The 19,764-nt window shown below is 42.4% G+C and overlaps 1 protein-coding gene across 1 annotated transcript in view; it reads left to right on the forward strand.

The window, feature by feature from the left end:
* Positions 1–442: 442 nt before the first annotated feature.
* Positions 443–19,764, forward strand: part of phip (PHIP subunit of CUL4-Ring ligase complex) — a 30,521-nt gene continuing 11,199 nt past the window's right edge. Inside the window, exons 1-22 of the mRNA XM_027283903.1 lie at positions 443–842; positions 957–1,015; positions 1,102–1,131; positions 1,283–1,342; positions 4,511–4,661; positions 4,796–4,894; positions 5,200–5,360; positions 8,921–9,142; positions 10,186–10,286; positions 10,636–10,706; positions 11,078–11,178; positions 11,719–11,759; positions 12,294–12,392; positions 13,489–13,645; positions 13,924–14,058; positions 15,544–15,672; positions 15,843–16,068; positions 16,724–16,864; positions 17,985–18,168; positions 18,267–18,369; positions 18,549–18,686; positions 19,543–19,640. Coding sequence (XP_027139704.1) covers positions 803–842; positions 957–1,015; positions 1,102–1,131; positions 1,283–1,342; positions 4,511–4,661; positions 4,796–4,894; positions 5,200–5,360; positions 8,921–9,142; positions 10,186–10,286; positions 10,636–10,706; positions 11,078–11,178; positions 11,719–11,759; positions 12,294–12,392; positions 13,489–13,645; positions 13,924–14,058; positions 15,544–15,672; positions 15,843–16,068; positions 16,724–16,864; positions 17,985–18,168; positions 18,267–18,369; positions 18,549–18,686; positions 19,543–19,640 — 2,546 coding nt within the window. The 5' untranslated portion in view covers positions 443–802. The remainder of the gene's footprint in view (positions 843–956; positions 1,016–1,101; positions 1,132–1,282; positions 1,343–4,510; positions 4,662–4,795; positions 4,895–5,199; positions 5,361–8,920; positions 9,143–10,185; positions 10,287–10,635; positions 10,707–11,077; positions 11,179–11,718; positions 11,760–12,293; positions 12,393–13,488; positions 13,646–13,923; positions 14,059–15,543; positions 15,673–15,842; positions 16,069–16,723; positions 16,865–17,984; positions 18,169–18,266; positions 18,370–18,548; positions 18,687–19,542; positions 19,641–19,764) is intronic.

Here is a 19,764-nt window from a genome sequence, read left to right on the forward strand (position 1 = left end):
GGCAGTATTTGGAAGAGAAATGGACGACTTCCCCACCAAAAACGGCTCCCAGAGAGAGTGGGTGTGTTAGCCAGACATCTTGTTACACAATAACGACAGAGCAATAACAAGCGAGGCCGACGGAGAACACACAGAATTAAACACGGACAGCTGTGTTATTTAATGTTAGATAGCTGTGGCGCTTAGGATCGGTGGTAAATCCCTCTCAAACACGGGAGCCATGTTCTACATCCGCAGCTACAAATACGGAGAAAACACAACAGGAAATTACGTTGTATCAATCCGCAATGAAATTTAAAGCATGTACGTGTAAGCCTGCACTTATTAAAAGGTGATAAATGTAGTTTATCTACGAAGTAGCAGCCACTCTGCAGCAGTGTGTCCTCTCCTACAGCAGGCTGCCATTTCTACCTCCCCTCTACAGTGGCGTGCGTGAACCAAAGCGCTCGTATTCTTCCGCAGAGGGCTTGCGCTTTTTTCTTTTGAGGGGGAGGGGGATTGAAACAAACATGCCTCCACGGCTGAGCGAGCGCCGCTAAAATTCATCCGGAAAGCCACTCGGTTCGTGAGTGTCCCGGTGGTTTGTTCTTTGCGAGGGGAAGACGGTGTTTTGCGGGGGTTAAACCGTGTGCCCCGCGCTAATTGTCGCTTCGCGGAGGAATACTCGACGCAGCCGGGACTTCGTGTAGAGCCGAGCTGAATGGAGGCAGCCTCTTCCTGGTGGATAAACAGTGACAGCTACAGGGCAGCCACCTAGACCCTCCACACAGGCTCTGGCGCTGCCCTGGCAAACAACACCAAAATGGCTTCAGACAGTACACACATCGCGCAGTTGACTTCTGGTGAGTAAAGGAGATCGGAAAAATATGTCATGGTTGTTGTAATATCCCCCCAATTTCCTCGGTGCCCTCTTCTAACGCAGCTCCCGTCCTCTTCTCCCCCTCCAACCATACCAGAACTGTACTTCCTAATAGCCCGATTTCTAGAAGCTGGACCGTGTCAAAAAGCAGCCGAGGTTGGTGTTTTTGTATTTTAGGATAATTTATAATATGTCCGAAATTGTCATGGGGTGTAATTTTGTATTTTTTATCCTATTTTCAGACCCTGATAAGGGAGGTGGAGGAGAAGGAGGTAAGCAGTCAGCAATACGAGAGAGATGCTTCTCTCTGCACTGTACTTTGTGATGTTGCTTTTACTCTGATTTATCATTTACTGTTTAAAAACATCACCCGATACGTTTATGAACTGGATGATCACAGTCGACACTATTTTTCCATCTCAGCTGCTACCCAAAAGGCTGGACTGGACAGGGCTGGAACACCCCGGGACGTACGAAAATTTGGTAAGGGAGCCCTATAACTGAGGAAAAAGTTTTTAGAGAGCAAAATAAAAATTGAATTTCCCGCAATTTTTAAATCAGGTGGCAAAGAAAAAAACTGAAAAGGACTTTGCAGGGAGAGCTGGGTGCAATTTGGGGCCGTTTGGGGGCACCATGGGGTCGGGTCCCTGAGTCCTGTGCACCGTGGTGTGCGAGTTTGGTGCCATGCATGTCCAAAAGGTTTTAATAGTTGTTGGGAAAAATGTGTGTGAAATGTTGATACGTCATGAGTGTTGTGGTGTAGGAGCGCCAGGATCCGGAGGAGGGACTCCCTGCGCCACGAGCCAGAGAGAGATGGAGGCGCTCTTGTCCTGCAAGAACCATAATTTGTGTGCATGGGTTGAAAACACACGAGGGGGGCAAGAGTTAGAAAACAGGACTTTTTTTTTTTTTTTTTTTTTTGGAGGAGAATATAAACAGTATATTCAGTAAAGCTGGAGTTACAGCTCCCATCTGAGAGGCAGAGAGGCTGCTGGCCGGCTGTTGTGGAGGCTTTTTTTTTTTTTTTTTTTTTGGAAGAGGAGCTCTTTCTGGGGGAGCTGACTGTGGTGCAAGCTCGGGAGAGACGAAGGCAGATGAGTTTATGTGAAGATGCGAGGTAACGTTGAGCTGATCTCTTTTTAATCGCTCTATTAATTGACGTGCTAATTGTCATGTAAACAAACAGGGCTCGCTTGGACGCGCCGTTTACGCATGGGGGCGTGGAGAGAATTAATCATCGCGTACATATTTATTTCTTAGCCACCGTCCTGCAAGTATACACCCCACTTTTTTTGTTGCTATTTTATAACTTTTATATTAAGGTTAATATAAAAATAGTGACCTATGGCCTATTTAATCAGCTCTCTATTTTTTTAAAGGATCTTTTGCGCACGCACACACAGACACATGGACACTCAGCACCAGCTCTCATGAAGTGCACATTCTCCGGGATGTAAATTTATACGTTTAACAAATTATTGAGTCTTTCAGCCTGCCTGTGTGTGTTTTCTCTCTCTCTCTCTTCCTGCTTGGCTCATTCGTTTCCTCCTCCTCCTCCCCATTCCCAGCCGCTCAGCCTGCCTCCTGTCTCTTGTGCATAATTTCCTCTATTGGAGGAAAAAAAAAGAAAATACTGCGGAGGGTTGCGTGTGTGTTTTATAATTATTACACCGAATGGAAAATAAGAGTGTTTAGAGGCCGGCGTGGGGAGGGGGGGTGGTTACCGGATCACGGCTTGGACATGTTTGTCAGCGGTTGTATGTAGGTTGATGTCTGGGCTTGTACAGAAAGGGGGCTGGGTAACAATGAGGGATCAACGCTGACTTCAATGATATTGTAATAATTAACGATATTAATTGTGGCTAATTAATTAGGGCGGATTAATTAGATGTATAATTATTGTAATTTGGCGCATGTTATCGATCGGGAAGACGGTATAGAAAAACATATGAAGCTGTTTTTTTTAAAAAGAAAAGCAGCCTATTATGATTAAAAAACACATTTACAGCAATTTATGATTTTTTTTATTTTCACCATAATTGATACGTGGATTTTAATAACGGCTGGTTTATATTATAGCTACATATTAAAGAGGATGATGTCGTGAATAAGAGACATTTGTCGGTTTTTTTGAAGAGTTGGAATAAAGGTGATAATTGTGCAGAGGGGAACTTGCAGTCGTGTGCGTAGGGGGCCATGTGCTCTCTGGTGCTGCTGCTGTTGTGGCTGAGGGAGTGTTATCCACTCCCCTTTAAGAAGCAAGTAAAATGGAGCAAATTGGTAATACATATCACTCAATTGATGGTGTGTGTGTGTGTGTGTAGCTCTGTGTGTACCTGAGAAGGGATTGTGCTGTGATATGTGCTTTGAAACACTGATCACGTCTCTGAAGCAGCAAGGATGTGAAAGCAATTAAGGGGTCATTAATTGTGTGTGGGTGTGGGTGTAGGTGTGTGTGTGTGTGTGGGTGTGTGTGTGTGCATTAATTGTTTAATTTCAGGCTTATTTGACCCCGTTCAGATATTTAAATCAGATGTGTCTGAAACAAAGCTGATTACCGCACGTCTGATTCGAATTAATAGGTTTAAAATAATCCTGCAATCCTGAAATAAACACAGAGCTGCTTGTTTGATTATTATTGCTCTCATCCCGTGGTGAATCTCTGCTGCTCCTGTTGTGTGTGTGTTTCTTCAGAGGTAGGCCAGTGTAGGAGTATCCCCACATGTGCCAGTGGACTGAGACACACACTGTGTTTATAAGAGTGTGGCTTTCATTCTGCCTCATGCCACACCCCCACCTCTCTGCTGTCACTATGCTGTGTGTGTGTGTGAATCGTGTCTCTATTCACTGAAATATAAAAGACAAACCGAACTGAATTTCAGCTTTAATTTTGTTGCACATTTTATTTGATCTTTTATTCATTTTCTGATGATTCTATTAAGTATTAATACATATTTAATAATTAGTCATTTTGATTTAATTGTCAGCGTTCTTGTCATCTATTTGAAATGACATTTTCGCAGTGTTATAGGAGTGAATGTTATTCAGTAAAAGGAAAAAAAACATTTATTTTTGCGTGTTTGTGTTTTTTACCTTCGTAGCCCCACTCAGCTTGTTTCTATTGGAATAATCGGAGAATAATAATTAATTTCATTTTTTTAAAGGGCACCTTTGTCTTTGAAATTCTCAGTAAACTAGCAGGTGCTTGGGGCGGTGACCTTGTTTTTAACGTCTCCTAATTATGGTTTAAAACATTTTTTTTATTTTAGAGTTTGAAACTAAATAGATTCAAGCCAAAGAACAAACATTTTTGTCTGCAGGCTACAGACAAAAAAACTTCACGGGTTGAAAATGTTTTTCTTTATATTATTAGTTAGCTTTTGCTGTAATGCTGTGGTACTGTCTTAATCCTCATAGGGAGGTTTTCTTTGCCTTGCCACTTTCATCACGTCACTGCAGGCTAAACAACAAAATGTAGAGCTAGTACCAGTCTGATGTCTGACACGTCAACATTTGGCAACAAAGTGAATTGAACACATTTCTTTTAGTTTTCTTTTCACTATATTACCCTGCTGCCCTCTGACGGGTATTTTGTCATTTACCAGTGTGACTACAAGCTGTGTGTGTGTGTGTGTGTGTGTGTGTGTGCAGGTGAAGCTATACCGACACATCAGTGCAGACCACCTGCTGCAGGTCTGCTCAAGAGTTTGTCCACTGCTGGAAAGGGAGGTCCCTGCCAGCGTGCCTGGACTCACGAGCCTGTTGGGGGCCGGCAGGCAGAATCTCCTTCGCACCAGCAAGAGTGAGTGGATATGTAGTGCATGATGTAGCACATGTATGCGCTGTATTAAATCTAAAAAAAATAAAATGCATGCACACAGAACTATAATACAAACTTGTTCTTCATGCATCTGTTTTGTCTGCATCTTTCTCAAGGTTGCAAGCATGTCGTGTGGAAGGGCTCAGCGCTGGCTGCGCTACACTGTGGGCGACCACCGGAGCCGCCTATTATTTATGGGAGCCCACCTAATATTGGTAAAAAAAAAAAAACTGTAAAAGAATAATTCTTTAACATCTTCTTTTGTGCCTTTCATGGTCAGTGTATGAGTCAGATGTTACATACTATACTGTGTTTTCACCTGCCAAGGTCTTCACAGCCAGTAGCATTTGACAGTGGTGTTCTTATTGATTTCTTCCAAGAAACACAGTGTGTTTCATGCACAGGGGATACACATAGTTGTGGCCCATTTTAATGTCAAAGTCTTTTATTAAACAAGCATTTTTTTTAAATCGATTTTGCTGCTGATCTCACGTGATGGTCTTTTTCTTTCCCTATCCAGTTGAGACGGGCTTCGGCCGCCGACTGAACGGCTCTTACCGCCTCCGGCAGCTGGTGCCCACAGCTGTGTACCAGCACATGAAGATGCACAAGAGGATCCTGGGACACCTGTCGTCCGTGTACTGCGTCACATTCGACAGGACGGGACGACGCATCTTCACGGTAAAGGCTGCTGCGTTTGCGCGTGGTTTCGTGGCATGTGCGTTGACCTCAGCTGGGATACGCCTCAGCTGCTTGTGACGCCCCCTGTGTGTGTACTGCTTGTTTAGGGGGGCCTGTTCAGCGTGGTTTCAGTGACACTAGTGTGCTTGTTTAGAGTGTGTTGTGTATGTATTTGATTGTTACAAGCTGTCTTTTGCTTACCAAGATGACCAAGCGTGTGTATTCCCTGTTGTAACAGTTCTGGTAGGAGGTAATTACTGTTTACCTTACTGTGGCGGGGCGCTTTTACTGAATGACTCACAGCTATAGCCCAATTCAGCCTGCAGGACAGTAAATTCACACATCTTTATTATGATAATTATATTCTCTAGAATGGAAACAGGGAATTCCCATGATCTCTCAAAAGGAGGAAGTTGACCTTTGCACTCTGGTATACATGTGCTTTTACTTTCCCTTTTCCACGTGGCTGGACTGGAGATGCAGCATGACTGAAGTGTTAAATATTGACTGAACGCTGAGATAATGTTGATTTAATGGTGTCGTCCTTCTGTTTGGATCCTTGAGTCAAACCCTGCCTGCTGCTATACACCATTTTCAGCTTTCACTTCTTAAATCTCTAAAAATGGCTGGCTGCTGAGAGGGAGGGGTGGTTAGATTGACTGTCTCTGTCTCTCCTTTCCTGTTATCTCTCTCTCTCCAACGTTCTTACGCTGCCCGCACTTGCTTTCTCTCTCTCTCTCTTCCTCTCACTCTCTCTTTCTTTTTTCTCTCCCCCGTCCCTCATCCTGCGCTGCCCCTCCTTTGTCCCCCCCCCCCTCTTCTTGCTATTTCTCATCATAACTGGAGAAAATGTTTCCTCTGAGGCGCTGGCTAAGTGCCAGAATTAAAATTCGTTCTTGGTCTCCCTCACTCTCCTTCTCCCTTTTTTCTCTCCGCTCCTTTCTCTCTGTCTCCTTTCATCACAAGATCATTTTTATTTATATATTTTCTTATTTTTGGACGTCTTCGGTCTTTTTACTCAGACTTTGCTGCAGTGAAAGGCAGATCGATTAACTATCTGCTATTTTATTTTGCCTAAACATTCACTGGGATCATTTGTAATCAATGAGCAAATGCGTGTATATTTGTTAAACAATCGATTGGCAAACAGCCATATAGATTTGTGTAATTTAGCTCTTAGGCTGTGCATTGTTTGCCCTGTAATGATAGTGAACATAACTTAATGTGACATAACATAAAGAAAGTTTGTGTCAAGTCTGCACCAATCAGGCCTGGTTCTTATTTTGGCACATCCGTTTTTCGTCCATCTTGCCACAGCCGTAATTTGCCCTTGAGCTTTTTCTAAATCACTAAGGGAACGCTTGCTGTTTTGATCAGTCCGCACGAAATAACAGCTCCAGTTAGACTCTGTTCCACTGGTGATAGAGCGAGTGATTATGATTTATTCAAAGGAGGGGGGCTGGTGTTTTCGTCTCATGTTTCCTCTAAAATCTATGCTGATACTGATAGCGTGGCCCATCTTATTAAATACTTTGCAGATATAAAAGGACGGATGTTTCAGCATGTTCTGAACTGGAATCATATCTGTTGTTCGATACCCAAACTTAATAATCAGGTTAGAAAAATCACATTTTATAACCTCCTCTTTTATAAAATCTTCAAACCTCCTCATTTACTGACATGGCTCTCTGTGTGTGTTTTTGCCTGCTCTGTTAGTCACTTCTTTATTTCCAGCTTGTACAAATCACTCAAATGAGTTGTCTTTTTTTTAAATGAAGACATTAGATCGTGGCACACTGTGGGTATTTTTTCTGACTGTGGTTACCTGTTGGCTTTAAAAATTATTTTGAGATTGTAATCAAGGCACAGATGGGTCTGTCACCATGTTGCATCACGAAACCCTTTAACCCCTTACGAGCTGGATCACTGCCAGAAATTCTCAATTGAGTCCTTGTGTTTTCATGTCTTCATTAAACGTCTTGATTGTGCCTTTTCAATCCAGTCTAAAGACTGTGAGAACAAGCTGCCTCCAGGCTACCAAACGTCTTATAGCCTCAGCTTTATGGTTTATTTATTATTATGACCTGGTAGCATGTTCCTTTCTTTTTGCATTGCTTCTTATTTGATTGTATATGTCTAATAATAAATATACTTCCAAAATCAGTTTTGCTAGAAACCCCTCAACAGCCTTTGTCAAAATGAGACATCTTGTGACGTCTTAGTGGAGCCCCCGCCAATGCACAGTTGTGTTTCTCTTCAGTTTGAGATTACTCTATCTTCTGGTGCAGTCGTACTTCAGCCGGAGCGAGGCATACTCACAGAGCGGGCAAGTGTATCTCGCAGCGGTGTGAAAAATCTCAGTTCTGAACTGTCTTGGTAGTGAACCGGTGTATCTGCTTTTTTCCTGCTGCTTGTGGTTAACTGTTGTGCTGAAGGATATTCAATAAGTTTACCTGCACACTGTAAGCGCATTGATGTGATTCACCAGATGAATGTTAGTCTACATGGTTGCAGTTACCAGCTTTCCCCAAATTTAAATGATGTTGTCAGCTTAATGTACATACACTGTAGTGTAGCCAATAGAAAGCACTACAAAATAAAAGACAAAACATTACACATGAAGTTAAAGTCCGTGTAAAGTGAAGTAGAGTTTGTCAGACCAAAGAAGAAAGTGTTATTAACCACCCAGCCAAATTTATGAAATTAGGTGTCAAAATCCTCCAGGACTGTGGGGGCGTGTCTGCTGGAGGCGCTGAAACTTCAGATCTTTTTCAAAATAAATCCACGTCTTCGTCCCTTAGCCTTTGGGAAGTTTAGATAAAGCTGTTGATCCAGGGAAGATGCAATTGCAGTGCTTCAAATGTACAACTGAGTGTAATCAAGAATAATAAAACAATGGAGAAGCACAGATGCTAACACGCTGAAAGCTTTTATACTGTTGTAGATTAAGGAGGCGGGGGGGCGGGGCCATTATGCTCAGGGTGGCCTCAGTGTGTCATCAAGCCACCTTTTAGGAGCGCCCAAAAAATCTGGTGAAAAAAATAGTGAAAAGGAGTTTTAACCTCTAACTCCACATTTCAGTAATATATCGTTCAATTCTTTTCAAGTTTTCATCAACTATTTTCCAACATATTTATGTGTACAGTATATATACTGTATGTACACCACACCACAGTAACACTGCATGTTAATCGGGCAATACTAACTCTAATTCTGTACATACTGAAGGTGTTTACATGACAGCTGCAGTGCTCACAAGTTGCCTTTAGTGGTAATAATTTGAATAGTAGCGAGCATGTAACTTGCAGAATGACGATCTTAGTGCCTTGGGTCACACTGCAGATTAGTCACCTCTGTTTTCTGCGTCTGAAGAACCTGTTTGCCAGTCTGCTGCCACTCCAGCTGCAGTATGCCCGGATATATTTTAAAATCTTTTTGAAGTTGACATGTTTAATTTGTATTACCAGAAGTGTGCCTTGGAGGCTGACACACCACTTCTCAAACTATAAACCACTAGTCTTTACTCATGCCACATTGGCTGTGCTTTCTGGCTTTTCCAGGGCTCAGACGACTGCCTCGTTAAGATCTGGGGAACAGATGACGGGCGCCTGCTGGCGACGCTACGCGGCCACGCCGCTGAGATCTCCGACATGGCCGTCAGCTATGAGAACACCATGATCGCTGCGGGGTCTTGTGACAAGACTATCAGAGTGTGGTGCTTACAGACCTGTGCCCCTTTGGCCGTCCTCGAGGGACATGCTGCCTCTATCACTTCACTCCAGGTACGAAGACGGTCAGGGTGTGTGTTTTGTTTCTATGTTTATCTGTTGTATGTGTGGCCCAAGAGGATTTGAAAATTACTTTTAATTCTTGGCACCAGGATGTCTGTTGAACATGTCCTGATCTGTACCAGTACATTGTAGAGGCTTCATCTAAAATAGGCAGTTTAAGCAACTCTTGTTAGGCTGAAGTTGATGCCTCGCTGATGTTTTTGTCAGTACTTTACATGTTGCTTCATTTTATGCTGCCAAATAGGATGTAGTCTGTGTTATTGTAGTCTTTGTAGAATGAAACCTAAAAAAAAGTAAAACAATATTTAGATCACAACACTGAAACTCTAGTGTAGTCCACTGTGGGTTGGATATGTTTATTAGTAGGTCAAGAGGAAACTTCAGACATGACTGGGTGATATCCAGTTTGTATTAAAATACCAGGACTGGTTATTATTTGTGTTGTTCCATATTTTTCTTCTCGTCAAGAAATCCCATGACAGTTCCAAAACCAGCTGAAGACGTGAATCTCAAAAAGTTATTTCCTGAAACAGCACTTTCACTTTAGCAAAACATTACTCAAATTAGAGTAAATATTGCATATGTTGGACTGATTTTCACTGAATTAATGCACACTAGTTAGTATTTCTAACAGCAGGTAGGGGTAAAGTGGGTTTACTCAACATAAACAACAGTGCTCTTGTTCATCGAATGAGGAATAAGATATATCAGGCTTGACCATGCAGGTAATACTTTTTGGTAGTAACAGCTCAATGTTGGTTTCAGTCTTTTCATGGGAATTGTTAACAATAAGAAGAATGCAGAATATTTCCAGCCTGTTTGGGATGGCCTCTATGTTACCTGTTTTAAAAATAGTTTTTGAGCCTCCATTATTTTTGTTTTGTTTGCCTATTTATCTGTGCATGTATGCGTTTTAAGCCTGTATGCTGAACTCTCACCTCTCCCCGCATTGTTATGGATGCTCTTTAAGCACATGCGGGTCTTTTGATTGCCCGTTATACTCAGCTGTAACCTCTAATTGGTTGTGATTGCAGTTTTCTCCTCTGTGTTGCGGCTCCAAGCGCTACCTGTCCTCTACCGGCGCTGACGGCACCATCTGCTTCTGGCAGTGGGATGCACGCACGCTCAAGTTTGGGTGAGAAACACACAACACAGCACAGAAGCACAAACAATATGAGTGTCGTTCACACCTTTTACATCTACATATTGTTAAGCATATTGGTTGACTTATGCGGCACATTCTTTAAGATGGTATTAATCTGAACAACATACAGATTTGAGATGATTTGTTACTTTTTGGGTGGAATTGATTTCTATTTTCTTTAGTGCTTCACAGATTAATTTCACTGTTTAATAATTATAGAATATTCCTACTTCAAAAGTAGGCGTGTCTAAGTAATACATAACATGCGCACCTGTAAAATACATACAAAAGTGCAGGTCAGTGTCTTACATTTTTCTTTTTTCTCTGTGTGCGTGTCCAGTCAGAGGCCCAGCAAATTCACAGAGCGTTCCAGACCTGGCGTCCAGATGATCTGCTCCTCCTTCAGTGCAGGTGAGGCACAGCTTGCTTTTGATTTTCATGCATGCTTCAAGACCACCGGAGGGGAAATGGCAACGGAGCTGAAAAAATGTGCACAATTAGCCCAGATTAACCGAAGAGCTAGCTCAGCAGACAGCCACACTCAAGTGTGCCGCTGCTTTTCAGTAAATGTAGAATAAGTGCGCTTCACAGTTATTGAAAGTGTGTTTCTATATTGAGATGCTGTTGATCTTAAACGTTTGATAAATGGCTTTTAAAGTTTAAAGCAGAATGCAATACTTTGTTTTACCACAGTTGTATTCTCCTGTATATTAGTTTTTATAATACTTATGCTAAAATAGTAGTGTAATGTATGAATTTTGTTACTTCTTGTGCTTGTCTAGGTGGTATGTTCCTGGCCACAGGAAGCACGGATCACATCATCAGGGTGTACTACTTCGGGTCAGGCCAACCAGAGAAGATCTCTGAGCTTGAGTCCCATACAGTGAGTCAACATGGTGCTTTTTTCCCCCTAAAAGATACAAACTTTAAGTAGTTTGTGTCTTTGCTGTATCGTGGCCGTGGTTTAGGAGGTAGAGTGGGTCGTGCACTCATCAGATGTTTTGGTTCGATCCCCGGTTCCTCCAGTCTGCATGTCAAAGTGTCCTTAAGCACTGAACTGCAAAGTGCCATCGGTGTGTGTATATGCACATGTAGTTGACACCTTGCATGGCAGCTAATGCCATCAGTGTATGAATGTGTTTAGTACTTATACTATACTTATTACTTATATACTTGCAGTATATTATTATATACTTACAGAGCTTTCACACTATCTCTTGGACTTCCTCAGCAGATATAGTTTGCCCAGTTGTCTTGGAGATTGTTGGAAAAGGGTAGTAAGCTGACCTTGAGCTAATAAATGTATTTTTGGGTCAGAAACATGATTTATTTGGTCAGAGATCTGATTTTGAGAGAGCAGCAGAGGAAATGCTTGTTACTCACAGTGTTGTTTTAACTTTTCTCCTGTATTCTTCTCACCTAGGACAAAGTTGACAGCATCCAATTTTCACATTGCAGTGACAGGTAGGTTTGCTCAGCTGGTGTTTGTCTGTATGTGTGTGTATGAGAGCTACATAATAGATGTAGTTAATTTTTTGTGTGTGTGTGTGTGCACCGCTGTTTGTTTTTATGGAACCTGCGGGTGTTGTAATGTGATTTTATGATGTCAGCAGAAACACCAACTTTACTTGTTATTTGACACATGCTCTAAAACACGTCCTCTCACACACACATAGACACACGCGCATATCATACACTCTCTGGGTGTGTGCCTATGTGGGGTTTGCAGAAAAACAAGCTCAGCCGTAATTCTCCTGGGGTGCTGTAATCTCACCAGCGAGGGAGGTAGACTGTCTGTGCAAAAAGGAGGGGTGGAGGAGACGGAGAAGGAGACGGGCGGAGATGGGGGGGTACATACAATTAGTATATCCTGATGTGTGAAGATGAAGGCATTCATTGTACTGCAGAAGGCTGAAATAGAACCAAATGTTATATTTACTGTTTAGCTGCTGCATGAATCTGTGCTCACAAATATGTGTGCGTGCTTGTGTGTTGTAGGTTTGTAAGCGGCAGCAGGGATGGTACAGCACGAATCTGGCAGCTGCAGCCTCAGGGCTGGAGGAGCATTCTGCTGGACATGCAGACCAAATTACCCGGGTATGTGTGTGTGTGCGTGTGTGTGTGTGCGTGTGTGCGTGCGTGTGTGTGCGGCTGTCAAAGTCTGGCTTTTCCTCCAGCGCTGCTGTGCTCAGAGCTCAGGGCCGTGGCTTGGGATGATCCTGCAGGTTATAATGTCAGTCTAAATTTTACAAAAATCTGTCTTGTTGTGTACAAAAGTGCCTGACCTATAGCGTGTAAAGACTCCCCGTCGAAAACAATGTTCTGTTCTGAAATAAAAAACATTTCATTAGAAATATTTAAAAGACACTTGGCCTCTGTGCCATCTGTAAAATGCTTTTCTGCATTTTTGCATAAAGAGTATGATACCTTACTGCATCATCTACAGTCAGGGTTAACTTTGGAATTAAAATGTGAGGATCTACCAGCCACTCACAGATAAAAGTTTAAATTCACCAGCCACTCAATAGCAAATCAATATTTTTGTCTGAAATCTAGCAGCCTCTTTCATTTTTTACAAGCATTTGGCTGGTGGCTGGCACTAATTTCCCACCCTGTTCACAGCACATAAATAATTAAGTTAAAGAATAAAGCAACATCTTCACACCTGTGGTGTGAAATGTGACACAGTGATTGATTACCTGACAGCTCCCAGACAGAATATAGATTTACTGCAGCCGTCACAGACAGTGAATGAATGGAGATGACACTGACAGGCTATTTAAGTCTACATTGCCTGAATGAACAGAACAAACATAAGACGGCAATGAGAATGAATACAGATTATAACAATGCCTGGTTATCTTTATGAAATGACTAGACTCATACATACAATACATAACTATGTTCCTACCCTGAAAAAAAATAGAAATGTACATGCAGTCAGGGAATCACACAGGACAGTGTTGACATGTTTTGAATGTGTTGGTTTTCACAGTTTACACATGGAAACATTAACAGCACATGTTGTGGATAATTATCTTAAACTGTAAAGAGTTAATTCATTTTAAAGCCAATCAGAAAAGAGGCTCATTGATTTGTTCTCTTCTTTATTCGTCTTTTATTTGCTCTTTATGTAATATTTTGGTGATCTTTAAACATGTCTAATCATGACGTCAACATCATTCCCCATCAGGAAGTACAACCCACCTCCGCTAGAAGACAAGGTGACCAAGCTGAAGGTTACCATGGTAGCATGGGATCGCCATGACGGCACAGTGATCACAGCGGCCAACAATCTGACGCTGAAGGTGTGGAACTCCACCACCGGAAACCTCGTCCACGTCCTCATGGTGCGTCAGTGATGAAACGCATGCAAACACAGTGAACACAGATACACATGTCCCAGCATGGATTTGAAATGAATGGCATATTAAAGGGTTCTTTGTCAGTCTTATAATCCTGCTGACCTTTTTCAAAACGTATTATAGATTTTTAGATTCATCAGAGTTACCTCACTGATGCCCGATAAATGTTGACACCGGTAAAAAGATCATACGAATTTGATTAACTTCATATCTTATTTTATCGTTAATATGTTAATCTAGATGTTCTTGTTGTTTATCGACAGGGTCATGAGGACGAGGTGTTTGTTCTGGAGCCACATCCCTTTGATCCAAGAATCCTTTTCTCAGCGGGGCATGATGGGAATTGTGTCGTGTGGGACCTGGCCAGAGGGGTCAAGATCCGCTCTTATTTCAATATGGTGGGTCTCTCGAACCGTCCTGGGCCTCTGTTGTCTCTTTGTCTCATTGCCTTTCGCTCGCAGTCTGAAAGTGACCAGATCCTGTTATCTGCTTGCCTCACATGTGACACAGATGTTGTATTTCTTCTGTAGTGAATTAGCAAAAAGACACAGAGATGAGCACTGTTCCATATTTTTTCTTATTCCTTAGGTCTTTGCTTTTTTCCCCCGCCACACATGCTTTCCCTCTTCTTTCTCAGTGTCTCTTTTGTCTCACATTCTTTCCCACTCACCTACCACTGTTCTTCCCCTCCCTTATTACTTTCACTTTCTCTCTTTGCTATCTTGTTTTCTCTCACCTCCAAAGCTGGAGTTTTCTCGTCATTTGATGCACTACGTGTTGCCCTGGGCACAAGAGTAGAGTGAAATCACGACACCACTCTGATGTGCATATGCCCCTGTACGTGTTCATCTAGTGCGTTAATCATCGTAGCCACTGTTGTATTTCCTGCTTGCGTCTCTGTGGCAACCAAGGACACCATTAATCACGGTCTCAGAACAAGTGAATCACTAAGTGAGCTGATCAGTCGGCCAAATCTTTGTGTCGATCATAGACGGCGAATAGTGTTGTTTTACAATATGAGGTGTGTGAACGTGAAATTTCGTGCACAAGGACACGCAAGGACACAAGTGACAGTTACAGGCTGATGGCAAGTGCTAAAATGTAGTGTAAGAGTGGCACAAGTAGGAAGGAGTCAGTTACACAGAGATATCTATCTAAAGGTTGCTAAAGTTAGCACAGCAAGCCCAGCTGGGGAAGCAAACTCGTGTCCCTTTAACATTAGCCACCACCACAAGCTAAAAACAAATATGTCCAAGTAGAAGATGATTGAATGTTCAGTGCATCGGGCCGATCTGGGTTAGACTGAGTGCTATGTGACTTTTGTGCTTTGGCAGATTCAGTCTTCTTTACTAAATCAGGGACAAAGGGGCATAAACACTGAGAGAATGGAGCTATTCTGAGAGCGAAGGAAGAACCACTGAACAAAGTAAAGGCAATAGTCAGCTGACTGTCAGAACAGTCTGGGGCTTCTGTTGATTAAGTTTCAGTTGCTCCAGGTGGTTCTCCGTTTTGTAGTAGCGGATATCACTGCTCTTGTTGTCTATCAAACTCTATTTATGTCACCATTGCTGCTAGAAATGAGAAATGCCTCCTGCCATGGGGGTTTACCTGGAAGAAACAGCAATTTTCACAATCCTTTCGCTGTATTATAAAATATGGTTTTCTCATATATTACTTAGGTATCTAAATCTTGCAGATCAGTACTTTGTAAGGGCCATGCATGTGGCTTATATCATCTGATCTTGTGTACTTGACGTGTCAGGTTGACTGTGCTCAAGCATGCAACTGCTATGATTGCCTGGAATTCCCCCCGTTAGTGGAATACTATGATTTACCGTGTGAACCCTTCTCCCCATGTCCTCCCTCCTCTCCTCTGTGGATAGATCGAGGGCCAAGGGCACGGAGCATTGTTTGACTGCAAATGTAGTCCAGATGGGCAGCATTTTGCAGCCACTGACTCCCATGGACACCTACTCATCTTTGGCTTTGGCTCCAGCAGCAAGTATGACAAGGTAAAGAAACACGCTCAGCCTCAATAATTATAGCGACACCTGACATTTAACAACTCACATACTTGATATGATTAGTAAGAACAAATGCCCTGTGTCGTTCTGTGATTATTACATCCTCAGTGAAATCAGTACTAGCTCTGAAATGTGAGTGCATATGCTTTACCTTTCAGATAGCGGACCAGATGTTCTTCCATACCGACTACCGACCACTGATCCGGGATGCCAACAATTACGTGTTGGACGAGCAGACTCAGCAGGCGCCGCACCTAATGCCCCCTCCCTTCCTGGTGGATGTGGACGGGAACCCTCACCCGCCTCGGTACCAGCGGCTGGTGCCCGGCAGGGAGGGCTGCAGGGATGAGCAGCTGATCCCGCAGATGGGGGTCACTTCCTCAGGTACCGAGGTTTAAATCAGATCCCTCAGGAGCGTCTCCACAGCATTGAACTCAGTTGTGGCGCCGCTCCGCTCTCGTTCGCTTGTACACTTCAGAGGTGACGCTGTCTAGTCGTAACAGCGGATCAAAGACACTGTCATCACGATCATACTGCTCTCATAACCCAAAAGGAATGCCCTCAGAGATGCTTAATGAGAGGCTTTTACTGACACTACAGCAATGGCAAAATCTTGGCAGGGATATAAACAGAGACAATCAGTAGTTAATGAAATGCACCAGTAGTGCACAGTGGAGATAGGTGAAGGAGCTAAGGGAGGAGAGAGGAATTTCTCTCTATTGTGAGACAATGTGACTACATGCTCTCTGGGGATTTTGCCTCCCAGTATATAGAATAATGTTAACCTAACCTTGCCCTTAAAAAAGCTTTAGAAAGGGTATAAAGGTTACTATGTAGGATTTGGGGAAAACCCTTTGCCTTTTTTTCTTCTCTCAAGTAAAGTATTATGACGTGTAGAGAACCTTTAGCTCACCTCCTCAAAATAGAAATAGAAACGAATGCAATAAAGCAGCGGTATTGCTCTACTTTATGGCTGTAATTGTTGTAGCAGCTATAGCTCACCAGAACTCTCTCTCTTGTTCATTCCTCTCCGTGTCAGGCCTGAACCAAGTGGTGAGCGAGCAGGCGGTGGATGGTTCCAGTCCTCTGGATACCATGATTCAAAGGCTCCAGCAGGAACAGGACCAAAGACTGGGAACGAACGACACCTCTGCTGCTGCAAACTCCAGGGCCAGCAGAGGTATGGCCGTGTCATGACAGGAAGGTCATACTATTGTTGTGTGGGCAGCTGCTTGCGTGCGGTTTGCCGCACATGCTCTGCCAGTTGGTTGTTGTTTTTTTGTTTTTTTCACCTGCACTGGAGCAGCAAGGACATTTTCAGGGGCAATTTTAAATGTTAATTAAGTGTCTTAATTTAGTTAGAAATACTGAAGCTTTCTAAATACTGTGGTGTTTGTATCTCTAGTTAGTTAGTATCTCTGAAGCAGCTGAAAACAAGCGGAGAATTAATTGCAGTTACAATTTGAATCTGCATATGATGAATTAGTATACAGAGCTGTATAAAAAGCCACACATTACATTTGTAGTAATATTTTATTAATTCTTTGTGGCATGTTTTGTAATGGTGTAAAAGATTTTTTACGGATATCACATGCATACAACATAATTACATCATTTCCAATTATGCAAAACAGGGATTTTGAGCAACTCATTGAGATTTACACAGGAAACCTTCAATGAAAGTGTCTCAAAGAGTTGGAGAATACGGAGCTTCACATAACAAATCGGGGAATCATCAGTGGGAGATTCGCCTGTTGGTCATCTTACAAACAAAGTAATGAAAACACAGCAGATCTAACTCAGTAACTGACTCACCTGAGTTCAAATCATTGTTTTTCTCTTTGTTTCTCTTACTCAGTCACTTTTTGAGCTGAATTAATGAGTCCATTTACTGATTAGTAAGTCAACACAAAAACAGTCAGTCAGCTATGTTGTTAAATTAAGTCTTTTTTTTTTTTTTCAAATATCAAATGTTTCCATGTTCCAGCTTTTCTAATTTGCTGCTTTTATTTTGTCTTTTGTTTTCTGTGGTTTTCAACTGTTGGCCTGACTAAATACTCAATTTGAAGACACCCCCGTCGATAATCAATGATTCATTAGTTAAAGCCTTTTTCCTATTTGTGTTTACAAATTGTAATTGACTTATTTCAGAAGTCACTGAAGCCATCTATCACTCTATCGTCATACACACCGAGCACAGCACCTGAGTAAACAATCTCGTAGAAGCGCATGGATTAGCTCGATGTGTTCATCAAGTGTTAATCACTTAAATGCTGTTAAGCACTTGTTTTGTCTCTCAGGATCGGTGGGTTCGCCCACAGAGGTGCACTCTCCACCCAACGTGGGTCTGCGACGCAGCGGGCAGATCGAGGGTGTCCGCCAGATGCACAGTAATGCCCCGCGCAGCCAGATGGCCACAGAGGGAGACCTGGTGGCCTGGAGCCGCAGGGTGCTGGTCCCCGAGCTGGAGGACGCCTCTGTCGGGTAACACGCACACACTAAAATTGATTTTATAGAGCAGGAAGCTGTTTTTGGAAGTAATAGTATTAATGCACACACCCTGTGTGTGTTTTTTTGTTTAGGAGACAGGTAAACTGGCGTGAGGCTAAAGGGGAGGAGGAGATCAATATTTATCAGTCAGAAAGGAGGAGGCGTACAATCCACTCTCTCCCCAAAGAGAGCAGGGTAAGTGAATCAACACGCGCGCATTATTAGAAACAAACATTATTGTTTTATGTGAATATCATTGCATTACCGACTTAATGTCTATTTTAATACTGATTTCCTGTTATTGTTGAACTGTTATTCCACTTTCAGTCCTCATATCTCCTAACTTGTCTGTTCATCATTCTCTGCTGCCGCAGGTTCATCCGACGTCAGAGTGTGCAGCTGACGAAGGCAGGAAGAGCCAAGGGAACCACGGCTACCACACTCGTGCTGCCATGGAGGAGACGAGCCGCCAGAGCGCTGAGGCTGCAGATGACGACGAAAGCACCTCAGAGGTTCATATAATAACATTACCGCCTTGTTTTGCGGCATAGTAAACTTTTTTTTTAAAACTCTAAAACACAGATGACTTTGTCTGTTTTATAGTTTTTTTTAAAGGTCTTAGAATTATATTCCATTGTTCAGACAGGCAGTAAAATCCTCACTTCTTTAACTTGAGGGATGTCATTTTTAGCATTTTTGTTGGCCCATCTAACTTTCCATAACTTCTTTTGCACTCTTTTGTCTTCTGGTCCAATTTTAGATCAGCTGATTTCACCATAGACCTTCTATTCAGACTTTGACAGCGTGTTAACCTTTTACTGCCCACTGCTTTGCCTCTGGGACTTGTGCTGCGTAAAAACAATGATGGACTGTTAGTACTGTGAACTATAACATGAATATGAACATGTGATGTATACTTTTTGCTCTTTGTGTTCATTTTCCAAAAGGACACCCTGTCATTCAGTAATCCAGGCGAAATACATGGCTGCATACAGAGTTTACAGCTGAAAGCTGAAATATACGACATTAACCTACCTTCAAAGCAGTCCAGCAGTCAAACAGTGTTATAAATCAATGGAAATGTAATGTCTACTTTAATAGCAAAACAATAAAAACGAGTCAATTTACTGAGTATTAAAAGGTTAAAGGGGGTGCAGCTCTGCTTAGTAGTACTTATCTTTTGTTTAGCAAATCAAACAAGCTGATACAAGCACACCAAACTGCTGAGCTCACAAATATACAGACTACAATAAGCAAACTTCTGTATTTATTTTCAGTACTTTTCTGTTGCCATTCCTTTTCACTGATTCGGTTTGTCTTTGTTCATCTGTGTGTCCGTTAGAGTACTAACATAAATCATGTTTCCAGGGAGAGGTGGAGGTACGGCAAATCAACGGACATTCCTCAGAGGACGAGAAGGAGGAGGAGGGAAAGGAGCCCTGGCCGGATGACCACAGTAGTTCAAGGTAAAATAGATAATATCACACACATTTATCATATCAACTATCTCCAAGGGACACATACACATGCTATATGCAAAGCAGAACATAAACACACGCAGATACATCTGTGTATTTAATCCTCACTCTT

Source organism: Larimichthys crocea, chromosome XI, assembly GCF_000972845.2.
Source record: "Larimichthys crocea isolate SSNF chromosome XI, L_crocea_2.0, whole genome shotgun sequence".
Taxonomy (NCBI): domain Eukaryota; kingdom Metazoa; phylum Chordata; class Actinopteri; family Sciaenidae; genus Larimichthys; species Larimichthys crocea.